The 26,129-nt window shown below is 52.9% G+C and overlaps 12 protein-coding genes across 12 annotated transcripts; 9 read left to right on the forward strand and 3 right to left on the reverse strand.

Moving 5' to 3' along the window:
* Positions 1 to 391: 391 nt before the first annotated feature.
* Positions 392 to 3,181, forward strand: BJX67DRAFT_388304 (uncharacterized protein). Its single transcript, XM_071034352.1, has 10 exons — positions 392 to 607; positions 675 to 714; positions 763 to 1,245; positions 1,300 to 1,424; positions 1,476 to 1,670; positions 1,729 to 1,967; positions 2,022 to 2,078; positions 2,134 to 2,217; positions 2,281 to 2,503; positions 2,555 to 3,181. Exons 1-10 carry the CDS (start codon positions 454 to 456, stop codon positions 2,584 to 2,586), a joined length of 1,632 nt encoding a protein of 543 aa, XP_070886068.1. The 5' UTR covers positions 392 to 453; the 3' UTR covers positions 2,587 to 3,181.
* BJX67DRAFT_114163 (uncharacterized protein) lies at positions 2,723 to 3,702 on the forward strand. The gene is made up of 2 exons (XM_071024352.1): positions 2,723 to 3,396; positions 3,459 to 3,702. The coding sequence occupies exon 1, from the start codon at positions 2,858 to 2,860 to the stop codon at positions 3,323 to 3,325; it is 468 nt and encodes a 155-aa protein (XP_070886069.1). The 5' UTR covers positions 2,723 to 2,857; the 3' UTR covers positions 3,326 to 3,396; positions 3,459 to 3,702.
* Positions 3,048 to 4,991, forward strand: BJX67DRAFT_353924 (OSBP family protein). The gene is made up of 4 exons (XM_071029166.1): positions 3,048 to 3,396; positions 3,459 to 3,784; positions 3,834 to 3,888; positions 3,952 to 4,991. The coding sequence occupies exons 1-4, from the start codon at positions 3,328 to 3,330 to the stop codon at positions 4,747 to 4,749; spliced, it is 1,248 nt and encodes a 415-aa protein (XP_070886070.1). The 5' UTR covers positions 3,048 to 3,327; the 3' UTR covers positions 4,750 to 4,991.
* Positions 4,992 to 5,150: 159 nt separating this feature from the next.
* BJX67DRAFT_114192 (Zn(II)2Cys6 transcription factor) lies at positions 5,151 to 6,844 on the forward strand. The gene is made up of 3 exons (XM_071024353.1): positions 5,151 to 5,524; positions 5,594 to 5,859; positions 5,923 to 6,844. Exons 1-3 carry the CDS (start codon positions 5,182 to 5,184, stop codon positions 6,700 to 6,702), a joined length of 1,389 nt encoding a protein of 462 aa, XP_070886071.1. The 5' UTR covers positions 5,151 to 5,181; the 3' UTR covers positions 6,703 to 6,844.
* A 142-nt stretch (positions 6,845 to 6,986) lies between these two features.
* On the forward strand, positions 6,987 to 8,879 carry gmdB (general amidase GmdB; the record flags this gene model as incomplete). Its single annotated transcript, XM_071031217.1, has 6 exons — positions 6,987 to 7,298; positions 7,373 to 7,648; positions 7,716 to 8,106; positions 8,136 to 8,476; positions 8,561 to 8,648; positions 8,764 to 8,879. The coding sequence occupies 6 exons, from the start codon at positions 6,987 to 6,989 to the stop codon at positions 8,877 to 8,879; spliced, it is 1,524 nt and encodes a 507-aa protein (XP_070886072.1).
* A 1,722-nt stretch (positions 8,880 to 10,601) lies between these two features.
* Positions 10,602 to 14,136, forward strand: BJX67DRAFT_114252 (putative DUF221 domain protein). The gene is made up of 3 exons (XM_071024354.1): positions 10,602 to 11,033; positions 11,080 to 11,622; positions 11,679 to 14,136. Exons 1-3 carry the CDS (start codon positions 10,956 to 10,958, stop codon positions 13,896 to 13,898), a joined length of 2,841 nt encoding a protein of 946 aa, XP_070886073.1. The 5' UTR covers positions 10,602 to 10,955; the 3' UTR covers positions 13,899 to 14,136.
* A 407-nt stretch (positions 14,137 to 14,543) lies between these two features.
* BJX67DRAFT_381410 (uncharacterized protein) lies at positions 14,544 to 14,997 on the forward strand (the record flags this gene model as incomplete). Its single annotated transcript, XM_071033015.1, has 2 exons — positions 14,544 to 14,609; positions 14,710 to 14,997. 2 exons carry the CDS (start codon positions 14,544 to 14,546, stop codon positions 14,995 to 14,997), a joined length of 354 nt encoding a protein of 117 aa, XP_070886074.1.
* A 188-nt stretch (positions 14,998 to 15,185) lies between these two features.
* BJX67DRAFT_114260 (heme-dependent oxidative N-demethylase family protein) lies at positions 15,186 to 17,026 on the forward strand. Its single transcript, XM_071024355.1, has 4 exons — positions 15,186 to 15,477; positions 15,531 to 15,738; positions 15,807 to 16,666; positions 16,746 to 17,026. Exons 1-4 carry the CDS (start codon positions 15,373 to 15,375, stop codon positions 16,974 to 16,976), a joined length of 1,404 nt encoding a protein of 467 aa, XP_070886075.1. The 5' UTR covers positions 15,186 to 15,372; the 3' UTR covers positions 16,977 to 17,026.
* On the reverse strand, positions 16,940 to 18,315 carry BJX67DRAFT_114269 (homoserine dehydrogenase). The gene is made up of 2 exons (XM_071024356.1): positions 18,229 to 18,315; positions 16,940 to 18,155 (listed from the first exon to the last, which is right to left on the reverse strand). Exons 1-2 carry the CDS (start codon positions 18,257 to 18,259, stop codon positions 17,077 to 17,079), a joined length of 1,110 nt encoding a protein of 369 aa, XP_070886076.1. The 5' UTR covers positions 18,260 to 18,315; the 3' UTR covers positions 16,940 to 17,076.
* A 76-nt stretch (positions 18,316 to 18,391) lies between these two features.
* Positions 18,392 to 19,609, forward strand: BJX67DRAFT_353935 (CCDC174 family protein). Its single transcript, XM_071029167.1, has one exon. The coding sequence runs from the start codon at positions 18,481 to 18,483 to the stop codon at positions 19,573 to 19,575; it is 1,095 nt and encodes a 364-aa protein (XP_070886077.1). The 5' UTR covers positions 18,392 to 18,480; the 3' UTR covers positions 19,576 to 19,609.
* Positions 19,610 to 19,751: 142 nt separating this feature from the next.
* On the reverse strand, positions 19,752 to 21,981 carry BJX67DRAFT_114289 (uncharacterized protein). The gene is made up of 7 exons (XM_071024358.1): positions 21,446 to 21,981; positions 20,967 to 21,377; positions 20,596 to 20,918; positions 20,426 to 20,537; positions 20,274 to 20,378; positions 20,045 to 20,223; positions 19,752 to 19,986 (listed from the first exon to the last, which is right to left on the reverse strand). Exons 1-7 carry the CDS (start codon positions 21,859 to 21,861, stop codon positions 19,928 to 19,930), a joined length of 1,605 nt encoding a protein of 534 aa, XP_070886078.1. The 5' UTR covers positions 21,862 to 21,981; the 3' UTR covers positions 19,752 to 19,927.
* A 2,032-nt stretch (positions 21,982 to 24,013) lies between these two features.
* nhp6 (high-mobility group nucleosome-binding protein) lies at positions 24,014 to 24,831 on the reverse strand. Its single transcript, XM_071024360.1, has 4 exons — positions 24,484 to 24,831; positions 24,333 to 24,428; positions 24,156 to 24,277; positions 24,014 to 24,095 (listed from the first exon to the last, which is right to left on the reverse strand). Exons 1-4 carry the CDS (start codon positions 24,545 to 24,547, stop codon positions 24,069 to 24,071), a joined length of 309 nt encoding a protein of 102 aa, XP_070886079.1. The 5' UTR covers positions 24,548 to 24,831; the 3' UTR covers positions 24,014 to 24,068.
* Positions 24,832 to 26,129: the final 1,298 nt, after the last annotated feature.

Below are 26,129 nucleotides of genomic sequence, written 5' to 3' on the forward strand. Positions count from 1 at the left end.
GACAGCGAAAATTAGGTTTGGAATTTCATGTCTTCAAACAGGTGAATAGATACCAATGAACAGGACTATAATTAAACATTACTTTTGTAGACGGGTCCCGGGACTGTACTAAGTACCCAGATAAAGGGAATAAACTAAAATTTGTAAACTCCGAAGGCGCGTTGGAGGGGGTTTGGGAAGTCGGTCCACTGCTTTTGTACAAGCAGTACTGCTTTCGCTATCTCCTCTCTCACTTGCTCCGGTTCGATTCGACCAGGATGATCCCTTGCGCGCAAACTCCAACTGCGCGGGGTCGTGGAATGCGGAGTCGTCTCGAGCTAAATCCCTCCATCAATCACTCATCCTAACATTTTCTGCCTGTCTGCTTCTCGCTCTGGACGCGGCAATAGAAGTTAATGGAAAGCTGCCCGAACCACGGTCAGAAACGCGAGCTGACCCGCAATATATCTCAATATGTCCTCCAATGAAGACGATGCCGATCCTTCGTATGCAGAGCAAACACGAGGGAACCAGGACGAGATCAATCGCCTTTTCAGAGCAGAGGAATCATGCGATGCTCCAACGACAACTCGCAGAGAGCTTTGGTCATACTACCTTTATTATAACGGTGAATTACCCTCCCCTCTCCCACCTCTCCCACCGGGCCATGCTGAGTTGAGTTTCATCGTCGGCAGGTGACAACGGAGTTGGCCCTCTCTCCTACACCCCAGCGCTGTAAGCACGCTTTCCTCTTGATCCCAACTGCCGTCTAACTTCTCCCAGGTTCCAATGGGCGCTGAACGGAGCTGGTTGGCAACCCGGAACAAATCCCCGCAAGCCATGCACGGAGTCGTCTCCATGCGTAGTTCCCTGGGCAGGGGGGACGAGATCAGTCTCGTCGGTTGTCCTTATCGCCAATGGGCTAAGCTTCACATTTATGACCATAATATTTGTGTGGTTTGGCAGCGCTGCAGACCATGGTTCCTTCGGCCGCTGGCTGCTTCTGGTCTTGACAGTCATTTGCTGGGTCCTACAATACGGGATGATAGCAATCAGAGAACCCAGTCAGTGGCCTGCGGCGATGGGAATGCACATCGTGTCTTATGTTACTTACGGTGGAACGCTGGTATTCTATGCGGCTGTCTTTCCAAAGCTTGCTCGTTCTATGCTGCATGTACGCAAGGCGCGGGAAGAGGACTTGCACGAGGGGAAGATAAGTCGGCGGCAGTACGATGCGATTGAGTCGCTAGAAAGGAATCACATTTCGTAAGTTTCTTATTTATCAAGTTCTACCAAGAAACTGCTGATCAGGCTTTCCAGAAACATATCAACAGCCCATAGCAATATCGGCTACCTCTTTGTACTGCTGCTGAACCTCAGTATACTGTTCCCGATGCAAGGGAATAATTACGCGAATAACCTCGCTATCTCCCTCACAAATTCTTGTACGCCGATCCCTAGCTCATGATTTTGACCGCTGCTAACATAGCCTGTAGACTGGGTAATTCTAGGCGTATGGTGGTTCATCTTCCAGCAAAAGCGGCCTGGACCCAAGATGCCCGAGGGCTCAAGCTACGCAACCATAGGCTTTAAACAAATATGGCTTGCACTGAGGAAGATTCGGTCTTTGCCACAGACGTTTCTATATTACATAGCCTACTTCCTGTTGGCCGATGGACTCAATACAACTGGTAAGTGGCCAACTTTTGGTGGTGGGTAGGAAATATCAGGGCTAAGATGCGGACTTAGGGTCTCTCGTGTCAATAATTCAGAATGACTCTATCAGCTTTTCTTTCCTTCAGTTGACCTACCTCGGAATCACGCAGGCCATATGCTCCATCATTTCCACGTTCGGCTTCTGGTATTTCCAGAGACACTTCAAGATCCAGACCAAGCGCATGTTCCTTTTCACCAACTTCTTCAGCGTATTGATACCATTCTGGGGCATGTTGGGCCTTTGGACGAAACGAATCGGTTATCATAACCGGGTAAGCTGCCCCGTAAGACTAACTCTCGGTCTTCTTGTCCTGACAAAGACGCAGTGGGAGTTCTACTTTTACAACGTCGTATTCGGTCTCTTTCAAGCTCCTTACTACGCTGTAGGTTTGCAACTGGATGATGTAGCACACAACACTAACCTTTTGTGGCTTCCAGTACGCCCAGACAATGATCAGCGAGCTCTTGCCCCCTGGGTACGACAACATGTTTTTTGCCTTGTTCGGTATCACAAACCGTGCCGTGAGTCCCTCCAAGTCTCATCACATCCCACAAATGCGAAGGCGCATACTGAGCTCAGGATAGTCATCTATCATTGGCCCTAACGTCATCCAAGCCATCATCAACGATACGCAAAATAACTGGATGGGGTTTCCGTTTTTGTTCGCCATATGCGCTGCTGCGATGATAACCATTGCATTCGTTGATATCGAAAAGGGCCGTGAGGACGGACGGAAGTTTGTAGAGGCGCACAGGGGTCCTGCCGCGAGAGCTGAGGTGACAGGGGAACCGGTAAAGGACGGAGATGGTCCTCAGATCAGAAGGGACGTATCCTCTGGAACTTCTACGAAAATTGCAGAGAGGAGAGGAAGTGCCGGTTCCTTGGAATGAGTGGTTGTTGTGAGATATATCGGTCTACCGGTCCCGTACCGTGAGAGACTCCGTGGCTGGTTTGGGAGCGACGATAAGTTAGAGTGATCTGACACTCAAACTCGCCAAGTCATCAGATAAGATCGACAAGCCACGGCGGGGTCTTCGAAGACAGAGACAAGACACGAATTAGTCGAGTTCGTTGGTTAAGCCACGGAAGGTGGTGGAGAAGTTATGATTGTCAGGGTCTGATGCCCTGCTCCTGGTGACCAAGGAGATTCGGATAAATTTGATGATTTACCCTCCACATCCTCATGTGCGAGATAATATTCCCCAAGCAAGCACGCACACGCAATCAATTGCACCCGCGGATCAAGAGTTGGTCTGGCTTCGTCATGATTGGGCTGTGCAAAAGTCGACGAGACTCGCGCAAGAGCAGCAGTGGGGGAGGAGGGCGAATGACGTCGTGATCGGAGGCTCCATGACCGCGTTAGGAAAAGACTCCAAAGATGTTCTGAATTCACAATTTCCCCAGAACATCTCCTCTCCTGTCCCCTGCACCATCTCAAACCTGTCGTTGCCAGCTCGCCTCAATTCAGTCCCTTCCCTCTTTCTTTGTCTCATCCTCCCCAGTTTATCCTGTCCTTCCCTCTCTTTTGGAATCGAGCTTCCTAACCCATCCCTTCCTTGCCTCATTCTACAAGAGCCCGGAGCTCTTCTGCTCGATCTAAAGAACAGATACCTACCTGGTGAACCGTAAAGATGTCTTCCAATGATTCTGGAGCAGGAATCGCCCCCCAGAATAAGTCTACGTGGTCGAGTTTCTTGAAGGCATGCTACCGTGGTTGAGCTCCCCTCAAGAACAACAATTAACCAGAACCGTTCCATTCCAGTCGATCGCTTCTTTCAACGGCGACCTCTCTTCCCTAACCGCGCCTCCTTTCATTCTTTCCGGTACCTCCTTGACTGAATACTCCGCCTACTGGGCAGAGCACCCCGCCCTCTTCGTTGCCCCCGCACGAGAATCGGATCCGGAGAAGCGAGCTCTCGCCGTCCTAAGGTGGTTCCTCAGCACCCTCCGCCAACAGTATTGCAGCCGAAGCGAAAAACTGGGCAGCGAGAAGAAGCCTCTCAATCCGTTCCTGGGAGAGCTCTTCATCGGCAAGTGGGACGGTGATGCGGACGTTGGCGAGACTACCTTAATTAGCGAACAGGTCAGGTGGGTGGATGCCTTTTCTCGGAGATGGTTCCAGTAGCTAATTGAGCAGCCATCATCCTCCGGCGACTGCGTACGCGATTCGGAACGAGAAGCACGGGGTTCAGGTATGTCGCGGTGTCCACGTGCCCACGTTCTCGATTCGAGAGAGCTAAACTTCAGCCCCATAGCTACAAGGTTACAATGCCCAGAAGGCTTCATTTTCGAGTACCATCTACATCAAACAGATAGGACATGCCTTGTTAACGATTACGCCACCAGGCACGGATAAGAACGACCCATCCCAGCAGGAACAGTATGTCATTACACTTCCGCACCTGCACGTCGAGTCACTGATCTACGGGACCCCATTTATGGAGCTCGAAAGATCGACCTCCATCGTCAGTAGCTCTGGCTACATTGCAAAGATCAACTACTCGGGCAAAGGCTGGCTGAGCGGCAAGAAGAACACTTTCATTGCGAGTCTATACAAAGAAAGCGAGGGCGAGAAGAAGCCCCTGTATACCGTTGAAGGCCAATGGTCCGATACATTCACCATCAAGAATAACCAAACCAAGACGACCGAGACTGTCGCTGTGCGTGATTTGACCACCACCCCGCTCCGTCTCGCCCCAATTGAGGAACAAGATCTCTACGAGAGCCGGCGTGCGTGGCGTGATGTCGCCGTGAATATAGAATCAGGCAACATGGACGCTGTATCCATCGCCAAGGGCAAGATCGAGAATGCTCAGCGTGAGCTCCGTAAGGTTGAGAAAGCCGAAAATCGTGAATGGGAGCGCCGCTTCTTCGACCGTGTCGAAGAGAACCACGATCCGAAATTCTCGGAACTCGCGCAAAAGGCTGGTCTGACCAGTCTAGAAGGCGATAAAACCGGCGGCGTGTGGCGATTTAACCCAGACAAAGCAGTTGACGCTAAACCCCCTTACCATAAGACTGGTGGTGAGGGTCTGGGTGTGAACTCGGAGTAGAATGCGAAATACGGCATAAAGCTCAGTTATATAGCATATTATATGCTTAATACACCTTTTTTTTGTCTCCGCCACAGCATGGATGAGTCGATAAGGACTTCATATAGATTTGCTTGGTTATGATGTTGCTATGGATGGATGCTGTTTACTTCTTGTTCATATGACAAAATACAGTGGCTTAACGCAAGACAGGTTGCTCAACCATTGCTTTACTGTGACTACTTGTAATAGTATCCAACAATGTACAAAGAACACGAACCGATAAATATTCTAGATCATCTTCCAGCCCTCCCTCCTCGCACCTCCACACAAACCGCTATGCCAAATCCAGTATGTCGACGCGCCGCGGGTCCTGCCATCGTGCGATCTCCAGCGTTCCTCCATCACCAGGCTTCAATCCAATCGATCAAACCCATCAACAGGCAAGACCAGATGAAACCCCAACGCTCCCACAAAAGCTGCTGGACCTGCAAATCCCGACGCCGGAAATGTGACCGCGCCCATCCGACCTGCCGCTCTTGTGACCAGCGCGGGATCGTCTGCGAGGGCTATGAGGTGCGGTTGAGGTGGGGTTCTGGCATCGCATCGAGAGGGGCTTTTACCGGGGCTGAGAAGCCGGTTAGAGAGTCTGTGGTGCCGAAAGAGAAGGGAAGAAGGAGGGATCGGGAGAGGTGTCAGCGTGTGCTGTCGGGGCAGCTGGACGGACCCTCGGGCTCGACGGCTCGAATCCAAGGTCTAGGAAGGGATGAGGATGATGAGAGCGTATTTGGTGAATGTAATCTCATCTCATCTATACCTGCTACTCTTGACATATACCATCGGCAAGCTAACAGTGTCTCTCTAGTCTTTTCCACCGGGATAGATATCCTCTGTGCTGTTAACGATTCAGCCTGTCTACTCCGACAGCAGCTACCAGGGCTATGTCAGAAGTCCGAGGCACTGTATCGGATTTGTCTAGCGTTGCAAGTACTGATTACCCCCTCACGGAGTGATCAGTTCTTCGAATACTTCGACACGGCGTTGAAGCGGTTCCGTCTCGAGCTAGATCAGAATGCGGCGGAACTGGCGGATGGGACGTTTACCGCGGGCCTGCTACTGTGTACGATCGGGGTATGTTTCTCGATCTTCGCTACTACCGCAGTATCCAAGATAATGGCTAATCCAACCTCGCAGGTAATGCATGGAACTCCCTGGACCATGCATCTCCAAGGGTTATATAACGTCCTACTGGTGAACGGCCTCGCTCCGACCCACCAGCAACCAACGCCATACCAAGCCCATCTCCTCGAAGTAATGGGTGTAATGGACCTCCCAACCTTCACAATCGGCCGACAACGTCCCCACTTTGGTATTTGGAGGCATTACTGCCGAAATCGAGGAGAGCCCGACGCTGTCGAGATTGTCAGTGGGCTCCCGAAATCCCTACTCGACTTGCTCTCCTGCATTGATGAGGAAGTCACCGAAGAGGATTTCTGGGATTGGCCTGGTATGCGCGGGACACTGGTTCAGTATCAGCTCTGGGAAGCGTATCGGTTAGCGGGAGCTTTGACGGTCAGATTTCGATACTTACTTCTCCCCGCCAGAGTAAGTTCACAGTATGCGACGAGGAGGGAGCAACTCCAGAAGCTATCTCCTCCTACCGAGGTTGTAGTCTCGCGCATCGTCAGCCACATTGACGCAATATGCAGAGCATCAATTGGGACAGAAGGTCAGAATTCGCTTGTTCTCAATTCTGTGCAGTACCCCGTTCTGATTGCGGGCTTGCAGTCCGAGGTCATTAACGGGGATGCAGAGTTGAAGAGCGTTATTAAGACTTGTCTATCTATGAACGTAAGACGGAAGGAGTCTAACCGGTTACTGTATGCGATACTGGAAGAGTGGTGGCGGTGTGAAGAGCCGAGAAGTGTACACGAATTAGCTGAGAGCCGGGGGGCCGAGTTGGGGTTGTTCTAATACCAATCCCAAATGCCATGCGTACTCGGGTAGGGCTAAATCTATACAACCCAAATTCGGAAGGTGGACGCGCCCACCTGCTGCTGCAAGTGCCCGTCTTCAGGCCCCCTGGCGACCCGTTTGCGAGCTCTAGCCTCACATAGTGGTATTAATAATTAGGCGACCATCGATTCTCAGCTCCAAATCATGTATAAATTCACCAACTCATCCGGACCTCTGCGACCCAACACGACCCCAAACTACAATTACCACCCTCTCAAAGAGTCTCTATACACCTCACCGAAATGGCCTCAACTACCCCCAATACTCACGAACCCAACTGGCAGTCCATCACCGCCGAAAGGCGCGCTCACCTGGACGCCCTCATCCCAGCTGAATGGAAGCTGGACGAGGGATTCAAGTCATCTCTCCCCGCCGACGGCCGGCTGCTGCAAGCAGACCCCGTTCGCAAAAGCGGGATTCTGACCGAAGTTGAGCTTGAGATTACGGAGAAGTGCTCGGCAGGACAACTTCTCCTGCGTCTTGCGTGTGGGGAAGTGAGGTCTGTGGATGTTACCCGGGCGTTTTGTAAGAGAGCTGCAGTTGCGCAGCAGTTGGTGAGATACCATTCGAGCTCCTATGTGCATGTTGGCATTGGCCATGTATAGCTAACAATTATATTCGAGTACAGACTTCCTGCCTGACGGAGCACTTCTTCTCCCGCGCTCTAGAACGAGCACAGTATTTGGATGACTATCTGCAGCGAGAAGGGAAGGTCGTTGGACCCCTGCACGGTCTACCCATCAGTCTCAAAGACACTTACTGTCTTGAGGGGATTGATACAACAGCGGGGTATGTTTCGTTTCTGAAGAATGGGCCCGTAAAGGAAAACTCAGCATTGGTGAACCTTTTGCTGGATCTTGGTGCTGTTTTATATGTCAGGACGAATATCCCGCAGACGCTAATGGTTTGTCCTCCTTATTCTGAAGGAAGTTCAGTGCATGAATAATTTGCTCATGAATTGTGGGGTATAGACCGGCGACTCCGACAACAATATCTACGGCCGCACACTCAACCCGCACAACACAGCTCTAACCGCTGGAGGTTCTACAGGCGGCGAAGGAGCGCTCATCGCCCTGCGCGGCTCTATTCTCGGCGTGGGAACCGATATCGCAGGGTCAATCCGGATCCCTTCTCTCTGCTGTGGTTTGTACGGGTTCAAGCCAACGGCGAACCGCGTTCCTTACGGCGGACAAATCTCAGGAATTCCAGTCGGTTTACCGGGGATCGAGCCCTGTGCTGGACCACTGGCTCAGAGTCTCGACGATATCGAGCTATTCATGACTACTGTTCTCAATGGAGAGACGTGGAAATATGATAGCACTTCTATATCTGCGCCGTGGAACAATAACCCTGACAACAGCCGTCACCTCACAATCGGCGTCCTCCCTGAGGATCCTCATTACCCCCTCCACCCGCCCGTCCGCCGTGGCAATACTTTACCCTCAGCCCACCACCCGACCACATATCCGCGAGCGGCGAACCGTTCGTTCCCTCCGTCGCAAAGCGGTCTTCACCACTTTTCACAGGGCCCCTCCCCGTCCCGCAGGACCTCGACATCTTCACCAAGATGGCCGCCCTCCATAACGTGAGACAAGAACTCACCGACTCCTGGCGGAAGACCTTTACGGAATATAACCTCGACGTTGTCCTTGCGCCGGGGGCGCAGAATACCGCTGTTGAGCATGATACCTATGGATGGCCGCCGTATACGGCGCTCTGGAATCTGGTTGATGTGCGTCTCGATCCTTCCTACTTATACCTGTAGTCTTCTGGGGGGATGGCGAGAAATCGAAGCTAACAGATGCCCGGCGTATAGTATCCAGCCATTATAGTCCCGTACGGGAATGCCTCTGCGGAGCTTGATCCGGAGCCTATGGTTATGACGGACGGGGTGCAGCCGAATTGTATGTCTCTCCTATCCCCTCTCTCCCACACAGTCCATCACATCCCATCCCGCTCCCTTCCCAGTAGCAATCAATCGCATATATAGATCTAAAACTGAGTTACCAACCCAATTAGACAACCCCGAAGCCGTCAACGGTATGCCTTGTGCGCTGCAGATCGTGGCCCCGAGATTCCAGGATGAGAAGTGTCTAGCCGCAGCGAAGGTGATTGATCGGGATATTCGGGCGTAAAGGGTGACGCTACGGGACGCTGTGCGCTACCTCGGCATAGAGTTGTGGTTTGATGAAAGGGTTGCCTGGTGCCCAGTGTCTGGAGCAAAGCGATATGTGAACTATGATTTCAGCCCATCGGCCTTGTTCTCAGAGGTAGGACCTAGTTGCTGTCATTATACTGGTGAAATATTAAGCATTCAGCGGATAATCGGGGTTCTTTTTTTCTTCATCGATATCCGCCAGAACTGGCTACTACATTGCTAAACTAAGGTCTCTAAACCTTGACGACCACGGCAGAAACAGGGCCTTAATCTTGAAGTGCTCCATTCGTCGGCATAGTTGGCACCCCAGGCCGCGATGCAACGGCTTCCTTGGAAGCATTCTCAATAGCTGTTTGAACGAGTCCCGGCATTATGCTTATTGGATTCTGGAGACAGAAGACATCAATTATGGTAATATTTTCCACATCGCACAGCACGCCAAAACAAGTCGTGTGGTTCAAGAACCGGTATTTGTCAGAACTTGCTTCGATACTGATATGGGAAAAGAAGTTCACGTGCTCCTGAGTCGACGGATTCTTCAACGGGTTCGGCTATCCATCTCAACATCTTGTGCGTACTGGGATCCGGCGATAGGACTGTAGAATGCATGACTTTTGAGGTAGAAGCAGGTTTGGCCTTCAATTCTTGCAGCGAGCTGCGTGTCGACTATCATGATCTCGAGGCAGTATACGAGTTAGTGAGGTGCGGTTGTTCATGACTGCTCGTGCCGATAGTTAACTTGCTTACATGGTGCTTAGTGTTCAACATACGCAATTCTACACCTCTTTGTGCCGTCGCGCCTTCGAAATATGGCCCCCAAAGCGACTCTGTCCAATATTGAATGAGCAGCGAACCCAGTCTTCGTGGAATGGGACGGGGCTCCAGTAAGCGTCTTGAGGCAGCTTTACCAACTCAAAGCGGCATAGAAGGAAAAAGTCCGGAATGACCATTTCATAGTCTGAGGTGAATGGTGTGGCAGCGGATTTTCGCGTGGGCATTTGGGGAGGGTTAGGGTTAGAGTCGGGGGTCTGGCGCGAACTCGCCATTGTAGAGTCAGCTACTCACTCCGTACCGTACTGATCCAGGAAGTTATAAAGGATAAGCAATTAAGTTAAAGAATGGGATGATGTTGATAATGTGGAAAGGCTGTTGGATCCATCGTGTCAGTTCAAGTTCTGCACCCGTCGGTGCGCCCCCGAGCTCCATGTGTTCCTTCTTCAAGTTCGTCACAACGATGCTTGGAAGGAGCAATCGAGAGCGAAGGAGCTCAATGGAAAACCCCGGGAGCTTTGGCAATTTCAGGCCGACTACGGAGAATCCCATCGGTACGACCGTCCTGGGATAAAGTTGCAATTGATTTGCAATTGACAGTTGTCTCTGTCGCTCAGCTGTGATGTGCTGTGATCGACACGTCAGGCCCGCTGGGAATCCTGAGGCATCGAGAAACCGACGATGATTTGCCACGCGCAGATTTCCCTGGTTCAGGAACCGTGGGAAAACTCCTGGCGAGCAGCGCTCCGAGACATTTCAGGAGCAGAATCGCCATTGGGGCAGGCGGTGGGATGCGACGTGGAGCACGGCAGCCCTCCAGGTAAGACATCCGAAGCGGTCTCTATACTCAGAGCAGACTAGCACACTAATGGAGCTTTATTAATAGCACCACCGCGATTGATTCAGATTTCGTCGGTGGAGGATGGGCCTGTTATTTAAATCTGTGACAGGCGGAAGGGTCTTCCACGAAGACAGCAAAGCAGTCTCTGCATCTCCTGTATTGTCGCCTCTTTCTTGTTGCCTCTCGCGTGGACCGACGAAAGGGTTTCTCAAATCTCGGATCAAGACCCATAAATCTGGGCTGCGACGGTCTAGAACCCTTCTGATGTTCTGTATGGCCTGCCTCTCTTTGGAACACAAAACGTCTTCGACGGTCTAGTCTTTCGCTCGTTTCACTTGTGTCACTCGTTTCTGTTCATTCTGGGGTTTCTCCTCGTTTCACCCTGCTTCCCATCCTCCCTCGCCTGAGTATCCATGCCGTCCTCTCTCTTGCTCGTACGCCATGGAATATAGCACTCTCTGGCGGCGTGACGGCGCCGATGAGTTTCTTAAGCTCATTCAAGATCCTTTCAAGTCGGCGGTACGTTGGCATCTTCTCGTCGATCTCGAAGGCACTAACCCTCTAGTTTCAAACAAACGCTGTCTGGGCCTCGCTGGGCACATCTGCTGCCTTCGCAATCATCCTCGCCTTACTCTTCTCCCTCTTTCGACCTCGCCATAGCCTCGTCTACGCACCCAAGGTCAAGCATGCTGACCGCAAGCACGCCCCGCCACGTATTGGGAAAGGCTTCTTTGCCTGGATCAAACCCGTTATCCGTACGAAAGAGCCTGAGTTGGTCGACTGCATCGGTCTCGACGCGACGATCTTCATCCGGTTCACCAAGATGTGCCGCAACATATTCATTTTCCTCAGTATTATTGGATGCGGCGTCATGATTCCACTCAACGTTTCCCAGAGTCGCAATACCAACCATGCTACCGCGTTCGCAACAATGACCCCGCTGTTCGTGACAAAGAACGCCATCTGGAGTCAGGTTGTCTGTGCTTGGTGTTTCGATATCATAATTGCCTACTTTCTGTGGAGAAATTACAAAGCTGTTCTCGCTCTGCGGAGGTGTTACTTTGAGAGTTCTGACTATCAGCGCAGTCTTCATGCTCGAACCCTCATGGTGAGTTTCCGTAAACCCTTTCCACCCGCATAACTGCTAACCAAAGTTTAATCTAGATCACGGATATTCCTCCCGGCATCCGTTCCGACGAAGGAGTCATGCGGCTCACCGACGAACTCAACCCGACAGCAGCGATCCCCCGCTCCTCCGTTGGACGGAACGTGAAGGACCTTCCAAAGCTGATCAAGGAGCATGAGGAAATGGTGCGCCGTCTAGAGTCCGTCCTAGCCAAGTATCTCAAGAATCCCGATCGACTACCACCTAACCGCCCCACGATGCGTCCACCCCGGAACCTACGAGGCGATCATGGGAGGGACAAGGTAGACGCTATCGATTTCCTTACCGACCGGATTCAGAGACTGGAGGAGGAGATCCGCCATGTCCGAAGATCTATCGATAAGCGGAATGCGATGCCATATGGCTTCGTCAGCTGGGAGAAGATTGAGCACGCCCATGCGGTAGCGTACGTCGCACGCAACAAGCACCCTCACGGAACGACTCTCCGTCTGGCGCCGCGGCCACACGAGCTCATCTGGGAGAATCTGCCACTCTCTAAATCGGCTCGAAAGTGGAAGACTTTCATCATGTTTCTCTGGGTCACAGCGCTGACGATCGTGTGGATTGCCCCCAACGCCCTCATTGCCATCTTCCTTTCCAACTTGTCGAACCTCGGCCTGGTCTGGCCCGCTTTTCAGAGCTCACTCGATGCTAACTCCCACGTCTGGGCCGCTGTCCAGGGTATTCTTTCACCCGCCGTGACCTCTCTGTTTTACCTTATCCTGCCCATCATCTTCCGCAGACTGGCGATTCGGGCTGGTGATGTGACCAAGACACTCCGGGAGCAGCACGTTCTTCGGCATTTGTACTCTTTTTTTGTATTCAACAATCTGGTAGTCTTTTCCCTGTTTTCCGCGGTGTGGACGTTTGTTGCGGCCGTTATTGAGCTGAACAAGGAAGACGAAGACCCCTGGCAAGCGGTCAAGGATGGGGAGTTCTATCAGAAGGCTGTCAGCGCTATGTGCCAAGTGTCTCCATTCTGGGTAACTTACCTACTCCAGCGGAACATGGGTGCTGCTATCGACTTGGTGCAGCTTGTGAACCTCTTCTGGGTGTGGTTTGCCAAAACTTTCCTCTCTCCGACACCCCGGCAGACAATCGAGTGGACCGCTCCGCCTCCATTCGACTATGCTAGCTATTACAACTACTTCTTGTTCTACGCTACCGTTGCTGTTTGCTTCGCGACCTTGCAGCCAATAGTACTTCCGGTCACGGCCTTGTATTTTGGGATGGACGCGATGCTGAAAAAGTACATGTTGATGTACATCTTCGTGACCAAGAACGAATCCGGGGGCCAATTCTGGCGTGTTCTGTTCAACCGACTGGTATTTGCGGCTATCTTGTCTAATGTGATCATTGCACTCGTCGCGAAGGCTAGAGGGACCTGGAACATGGTGTTCTGCGTTGTTCCACTCCCATTCCTGATGCTGGGATTCAAGTGGTATTGCATGAGAACATTTGACCACGACTGCACGTATTATAACAGGGCAAACTTGACCGATACCGAAGCCCTCGCGCTCAGCAAGTCGAGCAAATCGGCAGCGGAACGACTCAGCTCTAAATTTGGCCACCCAGCCCTGTTCAAGCCATTGATCACACCTATGGTACACGAAAAGGCTGCAGAAGCGCTCAAGCAAATTTATCGCGGACGGCTGGGAACATCCGAGATTGAGGGAGAGTATTCAGACATTGTAATGGATCCTATGATGCGCACCCACCCTGGCAAGACCATGCAGGACGCATCCTCTGCTCCGTTTGAGGTGGTTCCGGAAAACCACCTTGACTTCTCGTACTATAAAGATCGTGCCGATTTCCGGGATGAGTTTGGTGGAGGCATCTATGGTCGCCCAGAGGATCTTATGACCGAGCGCTCGCAAACACCGCGGAGCGCCCTGGGCGAGTGGTCCCCTAGCTCCTCGCGAACGTCCTCTCCCGCCCCGTCTGTTCCTACTCTACCAAATCTCAAGCCATACGAGGGGCACGATCCGCGAGCGATGGAGCATATCCATCCCGCCCTCCGTCCGGCGCCGTCCAGAACGGACAGTGGTTTGAGCCGTGGGCTTTACCAACAGCAGAACGACAGCGAAACCGAGCTCCTCGGACAAGCGCAGCAGCCAGCAGGTTCGGGATTAACCCCCTGGCGCTCCGCAGGGTATGGTCCTGTTGATCAGGACGACCCTTCTTTCACCTCATACGAACATTATCGGATGCCGCGATGATTCTTTCTGGTGGTGCAATTCTGTGATAGACATATACTTTTAGCGGCGTACTTTAGATAATAATTGGATGGAGGTGTTATTTCTTGGACATACTGGCGGAATACGCCGTATTTGAACATAGCATTGATATTAATCGAGAGTCAATGAACACACCCCCCAGACACCACTGTGAACGAGAGTTGCGGCCTCAGGCCCCAGGGGGCTGCTTACCAATTTCCCGATTCGGCCAATCGTCACTTCCTGATCAAGCTCGGCTCACAGAACGAAGCTTTCCAATGACACTCTCCTTTGCACACTCATCCGGCAGAATACGATGAGCTTGCCAGTCGTTCCCAGAGTTCGGAATGCACTAATAAGTTTAACAGCCGACACCAGCCGAGTTAACCCCGCTCAAGAGCTCGATCGCTACTCCGCACTTCCTCAGCCGCCAGACACGCGAGCACCACCCGTCGCTTGAGCCACGTTAACCCCTGGGATACGGCGATACCTCGTGCTGCCGGGTTGTCGACGATATACAAATCTGCGCGAATTTCTACCCGTGAGGAATTCCTCAACAAGCCAGCGCTGTCTACGAACCGCTCGAGGAGGAGTCAAAGATTGGTACCCACCACGGATCCATCCTATACGGCTCTCCACGAAATCAGCATGGCATGGTACTCTATTCTCCCCGCGGAGCTAATTTACATCGAAAGCTGGGTCGTCCGATGCTTCGTATGTCCATGTCACCTCCTCATCACCCACCAGGCCACACCCGCAACCCCAGAATACCAGCACGACGACTTTGCGCCCGCTAACACCTGACACGATCTAGGTCGTCCTTGGCCTCGTAACTATCATTCCGTGGATTGCTCTGATTATCTTTGATATGATCCTGTATATCTGGCGATTGGTGGCGTATAATATCCCCTGGGTTGGGGGACGGGCGCGGGGGATGCAGCGGCCGCGCGCGCCGAGCTTGAACGAGCTCCCGGATCGGTTTGGGCTAGGTGTCTCGAATGAGAATGAGAAGTACGGTGGTGTGGGCACCGGTGTGGGTGCAGATACCAGTTCTGGTGGTGGGGGGGAGTTGAAGCAGCGGCATGAAAGGGCTTCGATGTGATTACTGGGCCTGCATATGATCCAGGTCTGGGCCTTGTTTACGGCGTTGGCATTATCTCTGGTGAGGCGTTACCCGGTCTTCTCTCGAAGCGTTTGTCTTGTGGGATGGTTTATTCTGTTCAGCAAGCTTTGACGGACATTACTGGCGTTGTGCTGATTTATTGATACCCTCTATATACTAGTCCCTGATAGCTACTATGCACAGCAATACTAATCTGATCCTTTTGAGTTGTCGGAGCTTCGAGCAATCGGCGTTGGGACGGTCGTGATGGCCAATCGGAGGCCTGGCGATATCTCCAACTATCTCCAACTTGGACTCTGATAACTTACTTAACCCCTCCCCTCCAGGATGACCCATCTTCTATAGACAGACAGGATGCAGTCCTATTCTGAACCACAGCTGCTCTCACTCTCGAGGACCCCGCTCGCAGGCGTCTCCCTTGGGGTCGTGATTCTCATCTTCCTTGGGATCTACATCCGAGTACGAGCTCCCATCTAGATAACTGCACCGAGAAAGCGCTAACATTTGAGCAGTCTCTGAATCATACACATGATAATGACCTCAAACATGGAGTACCATCCTCACCTCAGCGAAACCCGCTCTCAGCGAGCTCAACCAAACCGCAGGTGGAGAGAGACATAGACAAATACCCACCCATAATGCCCCTCCCAGACTTCAACTGGGAAACCGCAAATCCCCTGGTGTATAGACCGTTCAAGCCGAAGTACCATCTCACAATGGGTGCGCCTCTCATCCCACTATCTGGGCATCGTGAAAGAAAGAATAAGCTAACATGGGCCCCGCTCAAGCAATATCCACCCTGGACCCCTCAGAACTCATCCCCATGGACAAAACGTACAAGGACCGTCTGGAACTGCGGGAATCCTTACTGGAACGACACCCGGATATCGTTCGCGCTCTGAACATCCATCCTGATACGCCAGAGGTTAATGCCCGCATCAGAGAAGCGCTATGCGAGTGGTACGCCTTCGTCATGGGGACCTATCTACCGACGCGGTATCCGCGTATGTTTCGCCTGACGCAGTCGTCTTCCGCCAGGAAGAAGGAGGAGAAGGACGGGAAGAAGGGAACGATGATTGAGAATCTCGTTACGGGTCTCAAGGCCCCCGTTGATCCGGAGGAACTTCTGCTACACTCTTCCTCTTCCAATGACACGCAAGACGAAACCGAATCACTCAATACTTCTCTCCTCCATCTCCTCGACACACTCTCCTCCTGGATAGACGAGGACTTCCTCATCCTCTTCCCGAACCCAACCTCACCCCCCACTATCCCCACCACCACGCCGGAGGCCGGGGGTGAAGACCCCCAATACATCCTTCAAGCCTACAGCACATACTACCCGTCGGGCTTCAACCCGCGCGAGAAAGTGTCCCTCCCGCTCTCGAAAATCCACACTCCGGTCCCCGGGTACAAGCAGAAACTCGAGAAATCGATGGACAGGTTCTTTGCACGGCTTGAGGTGGGGAGGTTCGTTGTCAGGGTGAATTGGAGTATCATGACGCCCGAGGCGCGGCTTTTTGCGGCGTTTGGCGGGTTGCATGATTATTCGTCGCTGGATTATGGTGCTGAAAAGATTGGGGATAAGGGAGAGGGAGAGGGAGAGGGTCAAGGCCGAATTCAGGTGGAGGGGTTTGACGGGGCGGATGTAAGTACTTTGCTAATTTCATCACCCTCCCTTCGAGGATCTATGCTTTCTGCGTTGGATAGCTGGCTAAGACGTGCAGACGTATCTCCGCTGCGAGCGACAGACGCTCCACCGGCTCCCCTCGTCCAAGGCTGTTGTGTTCGCCTTCCATACGTACCTGTATCCGATCCGGGATATCAAGGATGAGGGACTTGGCGAGGAGCTCGCCGTCGCGATTGATGGGCTGAAAGAGGGTAATGTCCCCGGTATACATGCATACAAGCGAGGTCCGTATTGGGGGGAAGCCGTGAAGGCGTTTCTCAGGTCGTAACGTAGCATAACCGTTGCATACCCATGAAATATGATTTATCTATATCGAAGCGATTCTTATCCCCTCGTTTACTTTTATGATATGTAACTCCGGAGGCCGGCTAAGAGAGACGCTCAATGACCTTGAGCAGATCAGCCGTCACACCCATGGCCGTAACATCACCACCGGCACCGGCACCCTGGACAATAAGCGGGTTACTTCCGTACCGACGGGTATAAAAGCTAATGATGTTATCGCTCCCCTTCAGCCCGGCGATGGCACTATCCTTGTCGAACTGCTGCAATCCAACGCGGACCTCCTTCTTCCCAACATCCACGCTTCCAACATACCTCACCACCTTCCCGGCCTTCTCGGCCCCCTCCTTGATCCCCGCCATCTGCCCATCAAACTCCGGTAGCCGGGCCATAAACGTCGCAATCCCCTCGCCAGACGAGGGCAACGCCGCCAGCTCCTCCGGAATCAACGACTCAATCGGGAACGAATCAGGCGCCTGGACATCCAGCCCGGCGATACGCGCAAGGATAGTCAATTTCCTCGCGACGTCCATACCGTTCAGGTCATCGCGCGGGTCGGGCTCCGTGTATCCCAGCTCCTTAGCCTTGGCCACGACCTCGCTCCATTTCGCGTCTGAGGCGCCAGAGGCGGGCGCAAATGTGTTGAATAGGAAGGAGAGCGTTCCGGAGAACACGCCCTCGATCCGGGTGACTTCGTCGCCTGTTGCGACGAGATCCTTCAGTGTCGAGATCACGGGGAGTCCGGCGCCGACGGTGCTCTCGTGGTAGACGAGGGCTTTTCCCTCCGCCGCGGAGGCAAAGATATCCTTCCACAGAGCCAGGTCGGACGAAAACCCCTTCTTATTCGGTGTGACGATCGAGATGCCCCTGCGCAGGAAGACGGGGTACGAGCCTGCGAGGGCAGGGTCAGAGGTATTATCGACAAGGACGGACCGGCCAGGGGCGGAGGCGAGATATGCTGCGATCTCGTCGGGGGTTAAGGCGCCGGACTTGGTGAGGGAGGAGGCTTCGGTGGCGGTTTTCCAGTCTGCGGCGGGGATGGCGGGGCTGTATGACGGGGTTGGGGAGAGGAGGGTTTGGCTGGAGCGGGCGAGGAGGACGAGTTTCGGGGCGTTGGGGAGGCGCGCGAGTTGACTTAAGAAGGCAGTTCCCACGCCGCCGACGCCTGTGTCGTTGTAAGTAGATGTTTGGGGAGTCTATAGCAGTGGGGTAGGCTTGTGGTGTTGGGTTAGGCTTACCAATGACACCGAGATATACGGGGGCAGACATGTTGAGATAGCCTATTATCAATTGACTGAATTAGAGTCAGAGTCCACAACCTTGGAAGATGAAGCCCAACGACTCATATCGAAATGCCCCTCCGGTCGTGGGGTACCTCTATGCTTAGTCATCACAGTCCACCGAGATCGGGACACCAAAATCGGAGCTGCATGAACCTTGGAGCCCTCAGTCTCACCGTCACAAACTGACGACGTCGGCCTCGAATCGAAATGTCAAACCAATCACTATACGGCCACCCCAAGCAACCCAAAAACACGTCTACATCCACCGCGCCCTCCTCCTCAACCCTCGCCTTCACATCAACTCTCTCCTCCCTCATAAGCAAAGACAAAGACGCCCACGCAACAACCTCGCGTGGAGCCCGCCCTCGCCCCTCCAAATCCTCCAAATCAGACATCTTTGCACGCCCCAACAAGGGCGCCCAGAAGCGCGCGGCTGCCGACCTCCGCGACGATGACGACCACAGCACAGTGCGGCAGATCCACCAGTCCTCGGCTGAGATTGGATCCGTGGATGCCGCCACATTACACCGCTCGAAGCGACGGATGGAGGAGAAGGCGAGGGTTTACGAGGACTTGAAGAAGGGGCTTTACCTTGCGGAGGGGAGTAGTGATAGCGAGGCGGAGGAAACCAGAGATGCGTACTTGTCTCGGTTACAGCGGAAGGAGAAGGAGGGGCTCGTCGATTTTGATCGAAAGTGGGCTGATGCTGAGCGGGAGAAGGGTTCATTAAACTCCGGGAGCGACGAGGAGGGAGAGGAGGAGGACGATGACGACAACGCCTCGATAGTCTCCTACGAAGACGAACTCGGTCGAACCCGTCGGGGAACAAGGAAAGAGGCGGCCCGCGCTGCAAAACTTCGAGCTGAGTCAAACGGATCTGGACAAGAGGCCAGAGAACGCTGGCGCCCCGCCCGACCGGAGAATCTCATCTACGGAGCTGCAGTGCAGGCCGAGGCATTCCGACCCTCTGATATTGTCGCAGATCAGATGGCGAATTTAGCGAAGAGGCGGGATCGATCGCCTACACCGGAGGAGGTGCATTATGACGCTGATGCCGAGGTGAGGAATCGGGGTACAGGTTTCTATGCGTTTTCGAAGGATGAGGAGATCCGGAAGAAGCAGATGGAGGAGCTTATGAATGTTCGATCTGAGACGGAGAGAGAGCGGGAGGTGAGACGAGAACGAAGGGCGGCGAGGGAGCAGGTGAAGGATGCCCGGAAGCAGGAGATCGAGAAGTTGAGGGCGAAGCGGCGCGCGGAGTTGTTTCTTTCCGGGTTGGGCGATATTGGCGTTTCAGGATAGTTTCTCTACTGCTGGAGTTCGGTTGGATTAAGATACCCATTTGCTCGTCGACGGTTACTTTTGCTTCTATTCTAACTAGAGCCACATCATACATGTATCCCAGATCGAAACACCAAACCTCGCCCAACGATCATTCACTCAATGCGCCATGCTATCCAAACAAACAATGCTGACTCGCCGCTCCAAAATCAAACATCAGCATTAGTCGTATCAGTCATGGAAGCGTAAATCATAAGTCGTTCTTCTAGTCTCGTGTCCGTGGAGGCACACGTACAGTCCTGATTCAGGAAGTTTTGTTTGTCGTTCCCCCGCACCATTGCCAGTACAATAAGCAGGGTTACGAGACCCTTATTTAGATTGAATTCCCTTCGGTAGCGAGCTCGGCTATGGTGCTTATGAAGGCTTCCGCGTCTGGTCCGGGTCAGCACTTTGGAACCAGCAAGGTAAGGTACATGAGTTAAGAGCTTACCAGTTCGATTCGTGAAGTTGAGGAGGTGCCCGCCTCGCTGAGTCTTTGGAGGGTTGTACTCCGGGAATGTAAAAATTGTCTGGTGGAGATCACGCAACAGGACGACTTTCGGTTCAACCAGGCGCACCCAGCCTCGAGATCTGATATGGTCTGTTATAAATGCGGTCCAGACGGGCGATCTACGGTTTATAGTTAGCTCTCGGTCGTATTTGGGGTGCTGAATGCTTACCTCTTCATCTCGCCTCTGTGAACCGAGGCTTGCAGTCTCACTGCACCGGTAACTCCATCCCGGTAGACCCGTAATGCATGCACGAAGTCGTCATCTAGTATTGGTCTGGAGGAGTCAGCAGAGGGACTAGGCAGGGGGGCGATTGAGCTTACGATCCGAAGAGCTCCTCTTCATGGTTCAGCTCGTAGTCACGGATCCTATCCACCGGCCGACCTGAGTCCTGGGAGCGGAGTGCCAAAAACGTGCAGTAGAAGAGGACCATGTCTGAGCGTATCAGCATGGGCATCCAGAATTCCATGAATCGGTCTGGCAAAATACCTACCTTCGATAGTACTGAATTTGAGGTTGGCCCACACGACTAGTTCCTTCCCTTTGGCGCGCCGCCGGCACAGCTGCAAGCATGAAGACTGGTGCCGGACGATCTCCAGCATATTCAATGGAAGACAGAAATATTCACTGGGTTCCCCACGCTTGGCGGCTTTGCACACGACTCGTGAACGGTGGTCGTGTTCTCGGAGGTAGAAGAATACCCGGAAGTCGGGCCCGCTAGCAGTACCGGGAAAGGCCAGTTGAAGTATCTCTTCAAATCCCTGGTCTACGAGCCAGGGTTTCAATCCCGTCTGAGCGTCTCCGTAACATATCGAACTAGTACGCCTATCAGCAGTGTTCATCATCATGTTCCGACCGACTCACTCAAGTCCCCTGTTAGGAATACGTGTAGCGGTACGCGGGCCGAAAAACACTCGTGACGCCCAGTGGTCGCTCAATGTACCCGAACCCAAGGAATGGCTGGTAGCTGAGCTAGTGACTGGGGAGCCGGGGGCATCAGGGGCCAGCGGCGGGATTTCAAAGAAAGAACCGGACGACGCCGATGTCGGCGACTGCGGAGAAAGGTGGGGAGGTCGAGGGCGCTCATACGACCTGCGAGTACGGGGTTTCCTATCGCTCACTGGGCTGCTCGGGGCGGTACTATCACTGCTCAAGGAAGACGGGGAACTGATGGACATCGCCCCCATGCGCACCGCGAGGCGGCTATCCTGTTGAACCAACAATTCCTTGAACGCTTCGCGGAGGCGAGACATATGCCCATGGTCCGGGTTATTTCTATGAATTGGCACAACACCCGTCAGTACATGGTTCAATTCGGGCTTCGGGTACGGAAACTTGCTCACTCCTTTATATAATCCTCCAACTCTATCAAGAATACTTTATACTTGGCTAAGCGGATGGCCAACGACTCCTCCGACTCGGCCATGAAGAACTTTCCCATATCCGCCCAGACCTTCTTATGCGCACTCCGACTTGTCGCTCTCCGGCCCTCAAGACGGCCAAAGTAGTCGACGATATCTTCAAGCGTATACTGCAAGCTAGCACTAGCCAAGTCTAGGTCTGGACGGGCGAAGGGAAGATTGAGCCGGTAGCGACGATCCGTCGAGAGGTCTTCTAAAGTTTTGAGAGACGAGCTGATTGTGTAGAGATCCGCGATGAGGCCGGTGATTTCCGTCGCATGTTCGGGGAGAGGGTCACGAAAGCGGCGAAAGCCAGCGGCGACCTCTTCCGCGATACCGGCGGGAACGCTCAGCGCCATTGTGAGATTTACCTATGTGAGGCCATGCAAGGCCAGGAAGAGAAGAGGTTGCGTCTCGTTATATAGCTGGGAGAGAGCAATGCGGGGAGGCCGTGAGTGAGGTGTGGAGTAAAGCGGCCAGCAAGCAAGTGAAGAAAGCAAAAGCACAAAGACCACGGGTAGCGACGACTCCTTTGCTCCGTAAGAAAAAAATATATCGGATGAAAGCAACAGGAGAACAAAAGGAAGGAGAAAAGTTGAATGAACTGTCAGAGTCACAGCCAGATTCACGGTGAGGGGCAGCAAGACAGCTCAGACGCCCACAGTCAGAGGAGGAGCAAAGGGAAAATTCTTGCAGGAAGAAAAAAAAGTGCAGTGCTATCGGGATCGACCCTCGTATGCATATCGATTGATCGTGGTTGTCTCCGACAAGAGAACTCCACACCAGGGTCGGTCAGAGAGAGAAGCGAAACACGAAGATTTAAAAGCGACAAGCCCATTCAAGTCACCCGCCAGACCCGTGCAGAAACAAGAATGCTGAGGTGGGGTCAATGAACGAGCAGGCTGGCTTGGGGATGCGGCTCTCAAGACGAATTGGGGATAAACCTTGACCATGAAGCAAGAGTCTCGCTTGGATTGTTGACGTGGTCGTGTCTAATGGGCGGCGGGAAATGCATGGCTGGATTTTAGCATGGGCCATGATTGAGCCGTGGTGAGGGTGCAACCCCGCTGCATATGACTGTCCACAATGCGATGCTATAATACTCCCGTTAAGCTGTCGTCACCTGATGTTCGAAAAGGTAAATCACTTCGTCAGCCCTGGAAGGCTGGCGGATGGATTTTCTTCAATCTTGAAATAAACTCCCCCATCCTCGTCAGAACCATGGTTTCACCAATACGAACCGCCCATCAGCGGTGACAGCCGCTGAGCCGCCATGGATCGTCTCAATCCTACCCGTTGCAACTGACTTTGATCTGAATGCATGGCCTGGACTCATGGGCAAGATGATCGGCTTATGGCTTCGCTTGTTCTCGGGTGTCCCGACTCAGAGCACCATATTCGACCGCTGACTGCCACAGAAAGGCGGATATCCCAAGTGAACCAGCAACAGAGGAAGAACACCAACCTTGGAACACCAAGACCTTCAGTACGGGTAACCACCAGTTCTGCATGCTCTCCCTGCTGATATTGCGCTTTTCACACCCGAACGACTTTCTCTCGTTCATCACACGACACGAGAATCTCACAGCAACATAACCAAAATCTAAAATACATTCGATTGCGAATCTTGAACCATGGGCGAAGCGAGGGAAGCGAATATGCCGCTTAAATATTCACCGGGTCGAGACAAGACCTGATGTCCCAAGCATCCATCTATATCAGAAACCTTATATCTCATCCAGATATGGAGCCGTAGCCGTCGTCGTTGAACGGTCCGACAACCAATCTCTGACGCAGTCCAATGTACGTACGAGGTAGTCTTCAATAACTCACTCTTCCCTCCCCAAAGATCACTTAAGAAACGGGTAGCCAATCTCAGCCCTACAATTTCCCCTCTTGCATATCTTTCGCATCGCGATGCATCTCGATCGAACAGTAGGCCCTCCATTCTCCCGTCCGTCGGGCACTGATACTTCGAAGCACAGGGACCTAAGAGCCTCAGTGCATGAATTTCCGACTTCGGAAAATTTGGGGGATTTCTCGCAGCCCGTCATCAGAACTTTGACTTATGCCTGTCAGCGTCAAGCCAGTTTCCTCTGTTGTTCAGAAGTGCAGCCTGAGGCAGCGACCGGAGATATCGGAGCTCGACGCGTCCGACACGTAAACAAACGATGACGTCTCCGCGTCGGAGCTGGAGCTTGGGCCACATGAAGATGCGTGCCAGCTGCAGCACCACCAGACCTTCAATTAATTCCAGAAATGAGGATTGCACCCGAGGTTTCGTCTGCAGCTTCACTGGAAAGTATTTTACCATTACTGAGAACAAAGGCTCTCCCGTCGATGGATCCAGCGCCGGGCACCTTCGGATTCAAGTACTAACATTCCCATTGAAGATCCTTCATGAACAGAAAAGCAAGGGCAAACCACCATCATCCCATCCCGGAAGCCATAAATAGAGGACAAACAAATACGATAAGAGGCAGCAAAAACAGCGATAGGATTATCAGGAATTTAGGAAAAGGAACACGCAACGCCAGGCGACCAAGCGACTCGAGTAGAGGGTCACTTAGGACGATTCATCCTCGTCGCCAGCCTAGAGATTAAAATGGTCAGCACGCTTCTCTTCCGACACGGACACCGAAAGTATACATACGTTGTACTGAGCCTTCTCTTCCTCGTACCGCTTCTTGTCGGCAGCAGCCTTGTCCTCGTATGGCTTACGCTCCTTGTCGCTGAGAGCCCTCCACTTCTCACCGAGCATCTTTCCAACTTGGCCTGCGCGGCGTTAGACATCAAGGGCCAGAGGCTGAGCGAGGTCCGCCGGACTTACCGAAGGCAATGCCAGGGTTGTCCTCGCGGATCTTGTCACGGTTCTCATTGGCAAAGAAAAAGTACGCGGAGAGACCACGCTTAGGGGCGTTGGGGTCTGGAAAGACTCGTTAGTGAAGGAAAAGTGGGAGTCGGCGAACGGTTGATCTTACCCTTCTTCTTTCTGCCAGTCTCACGGGGAGCCTTGGCCTTGCGGGTAGTCTTCTCCTTAGGCATGTTGAGAGATTGAGGCTGTTCCACGAGGGCTGGTGAGCGGATGAAGGGACAAAGGTGATTTTTCGATGGAGAAACGAAAATTGATGCGGAAGAGCGAGACGGAATGCTCCAGGGACGAAGAGAAAGCAGAGAGAACAAGCAATGGAACGATGCGACAGTGCGCGAAGCGAAAGGCGTGTGGTGTGGGCGGATGGGTGGTGCAGCGCGCGCCCAAACAGGAAGCGCGATCGCAAGCCGGGTAATGGCACGAAAAGAAAGCGCGTTAAGAAGCGACTTACCTGAGAATGAGATCAAGAAAGGTGGTGGATGAGTATTTCGAGGCTGGCGGTTTCAGCCTGTGAATGTTAGCTTGCTGGTCTGCTCCCGAACTATATGCTGTCGCAGGTGAGCGAAAGCGAGATGGCGCAACGAAGGAAAAATCGACGGCGACGACGATTTCAAAGAGCAAATAAATAGGAAACAAGCAGTTGGAAAGAAGGAAAAGATAATTGTGTTGGTGGTGGGGAGGGAGTGCTTGAAAATAAGAGTGTTTATGAATATACTCACCAAGGCGGGTGTACTTTTTTTGTATGGGAGAGAGCGTAGTGAGGGAAAGCAGAGTGAGAGTGAGAGTGAGAGGAGAGGGGAGAGAGGTAGTAGTAGGAGAGGGAGGGCGAGAGAGTGAGAGAGTGAGCGACGGGAAAGCGGGTGGGCCATTGATTATTTTACCAGCCAGCGCTGGTCAAGGGAAGGGGGGCACAGCAAGGGAAGGAAGGTCTGCTTGCTGCTTCAGCTGCTGCCACTGGCTGGCAACCCTGCTGGAGAATGGTCCGTATCGTCTCTTACCGGTTATGTACCGTCATTTTCCAGTTCCCCAAGCGACCCGCGCCAGCAGAATTTCCGCAAGACCCAGCTGCACTTTGCACCAAACTCAGCCAGGAAGATGGCAGAAATTTTCTCCAAGATCATGGTCAAACAGCCCTTGAGAACAGAGCTCCAAAATTTTCCACTTCTTCTTTGATTCTCGCGAGATTGCACGCTGAGGGCCCTTTCGCCGACGCTTAGGCTGTTGCTCGTCGTATTGGATGATACGGTACGACGGCGATACGCGCCTCTCCGCCACGGCTTGGGCTCAGTGGGTAAATCAGCTGTGGGAAAGTATTATCGCACCAAGGTGGTGGTTCAAGAGTGAGAGATGGGTGTGTCGGCTGAGTGGTTCCAGAGGGACGGCGGTCGTCGCACTCTGGGCCTCAGTCTCTGGTAGGAGGAGTCCATCCATCATACTTTACATCATTCAAAAGGCTCCGTACAACTCCGTAACAGCGGGCGAGTCGCACTAGCAGCGCCGCAAAGTACTTCTGGAGGCCCTTATTCTTTCCACTCCAAGACCTGTTGAGGGTGCGTGTGCAACTCATGCCCATGGTCGCGGATAAATATTATGAATACCTCGTAATAATCGACGACGATGATGCCTTGGACGTTCCTTCCATTCTCTGAGACCAAAGGGGGCTTTTTGGAGCACGGCTGATTGGCGCAGTCTCTCACCTCTGCTCTGTCCCGATTCTGAGGACCTTGGCGCGTCACCTTGCTCAACTTCTGCGAG

This window comes from Aspergillus lucknowensis (genome assembly GCF_044049455.1).
Source record: "Aspergillus lucknowensis strain CBS 449.75 chromosome Unknown BJX67scaffold_21, whole genome shotgun sequence".
Classification (NCBI taxonomy): domain Eukaryota; kingdom Fungi; phylum Ascomycota; class Eurotiomycetes; order Eurotiales; family Aspergillaceae; genus Aspergillus; species Aspergillus lucknowensis.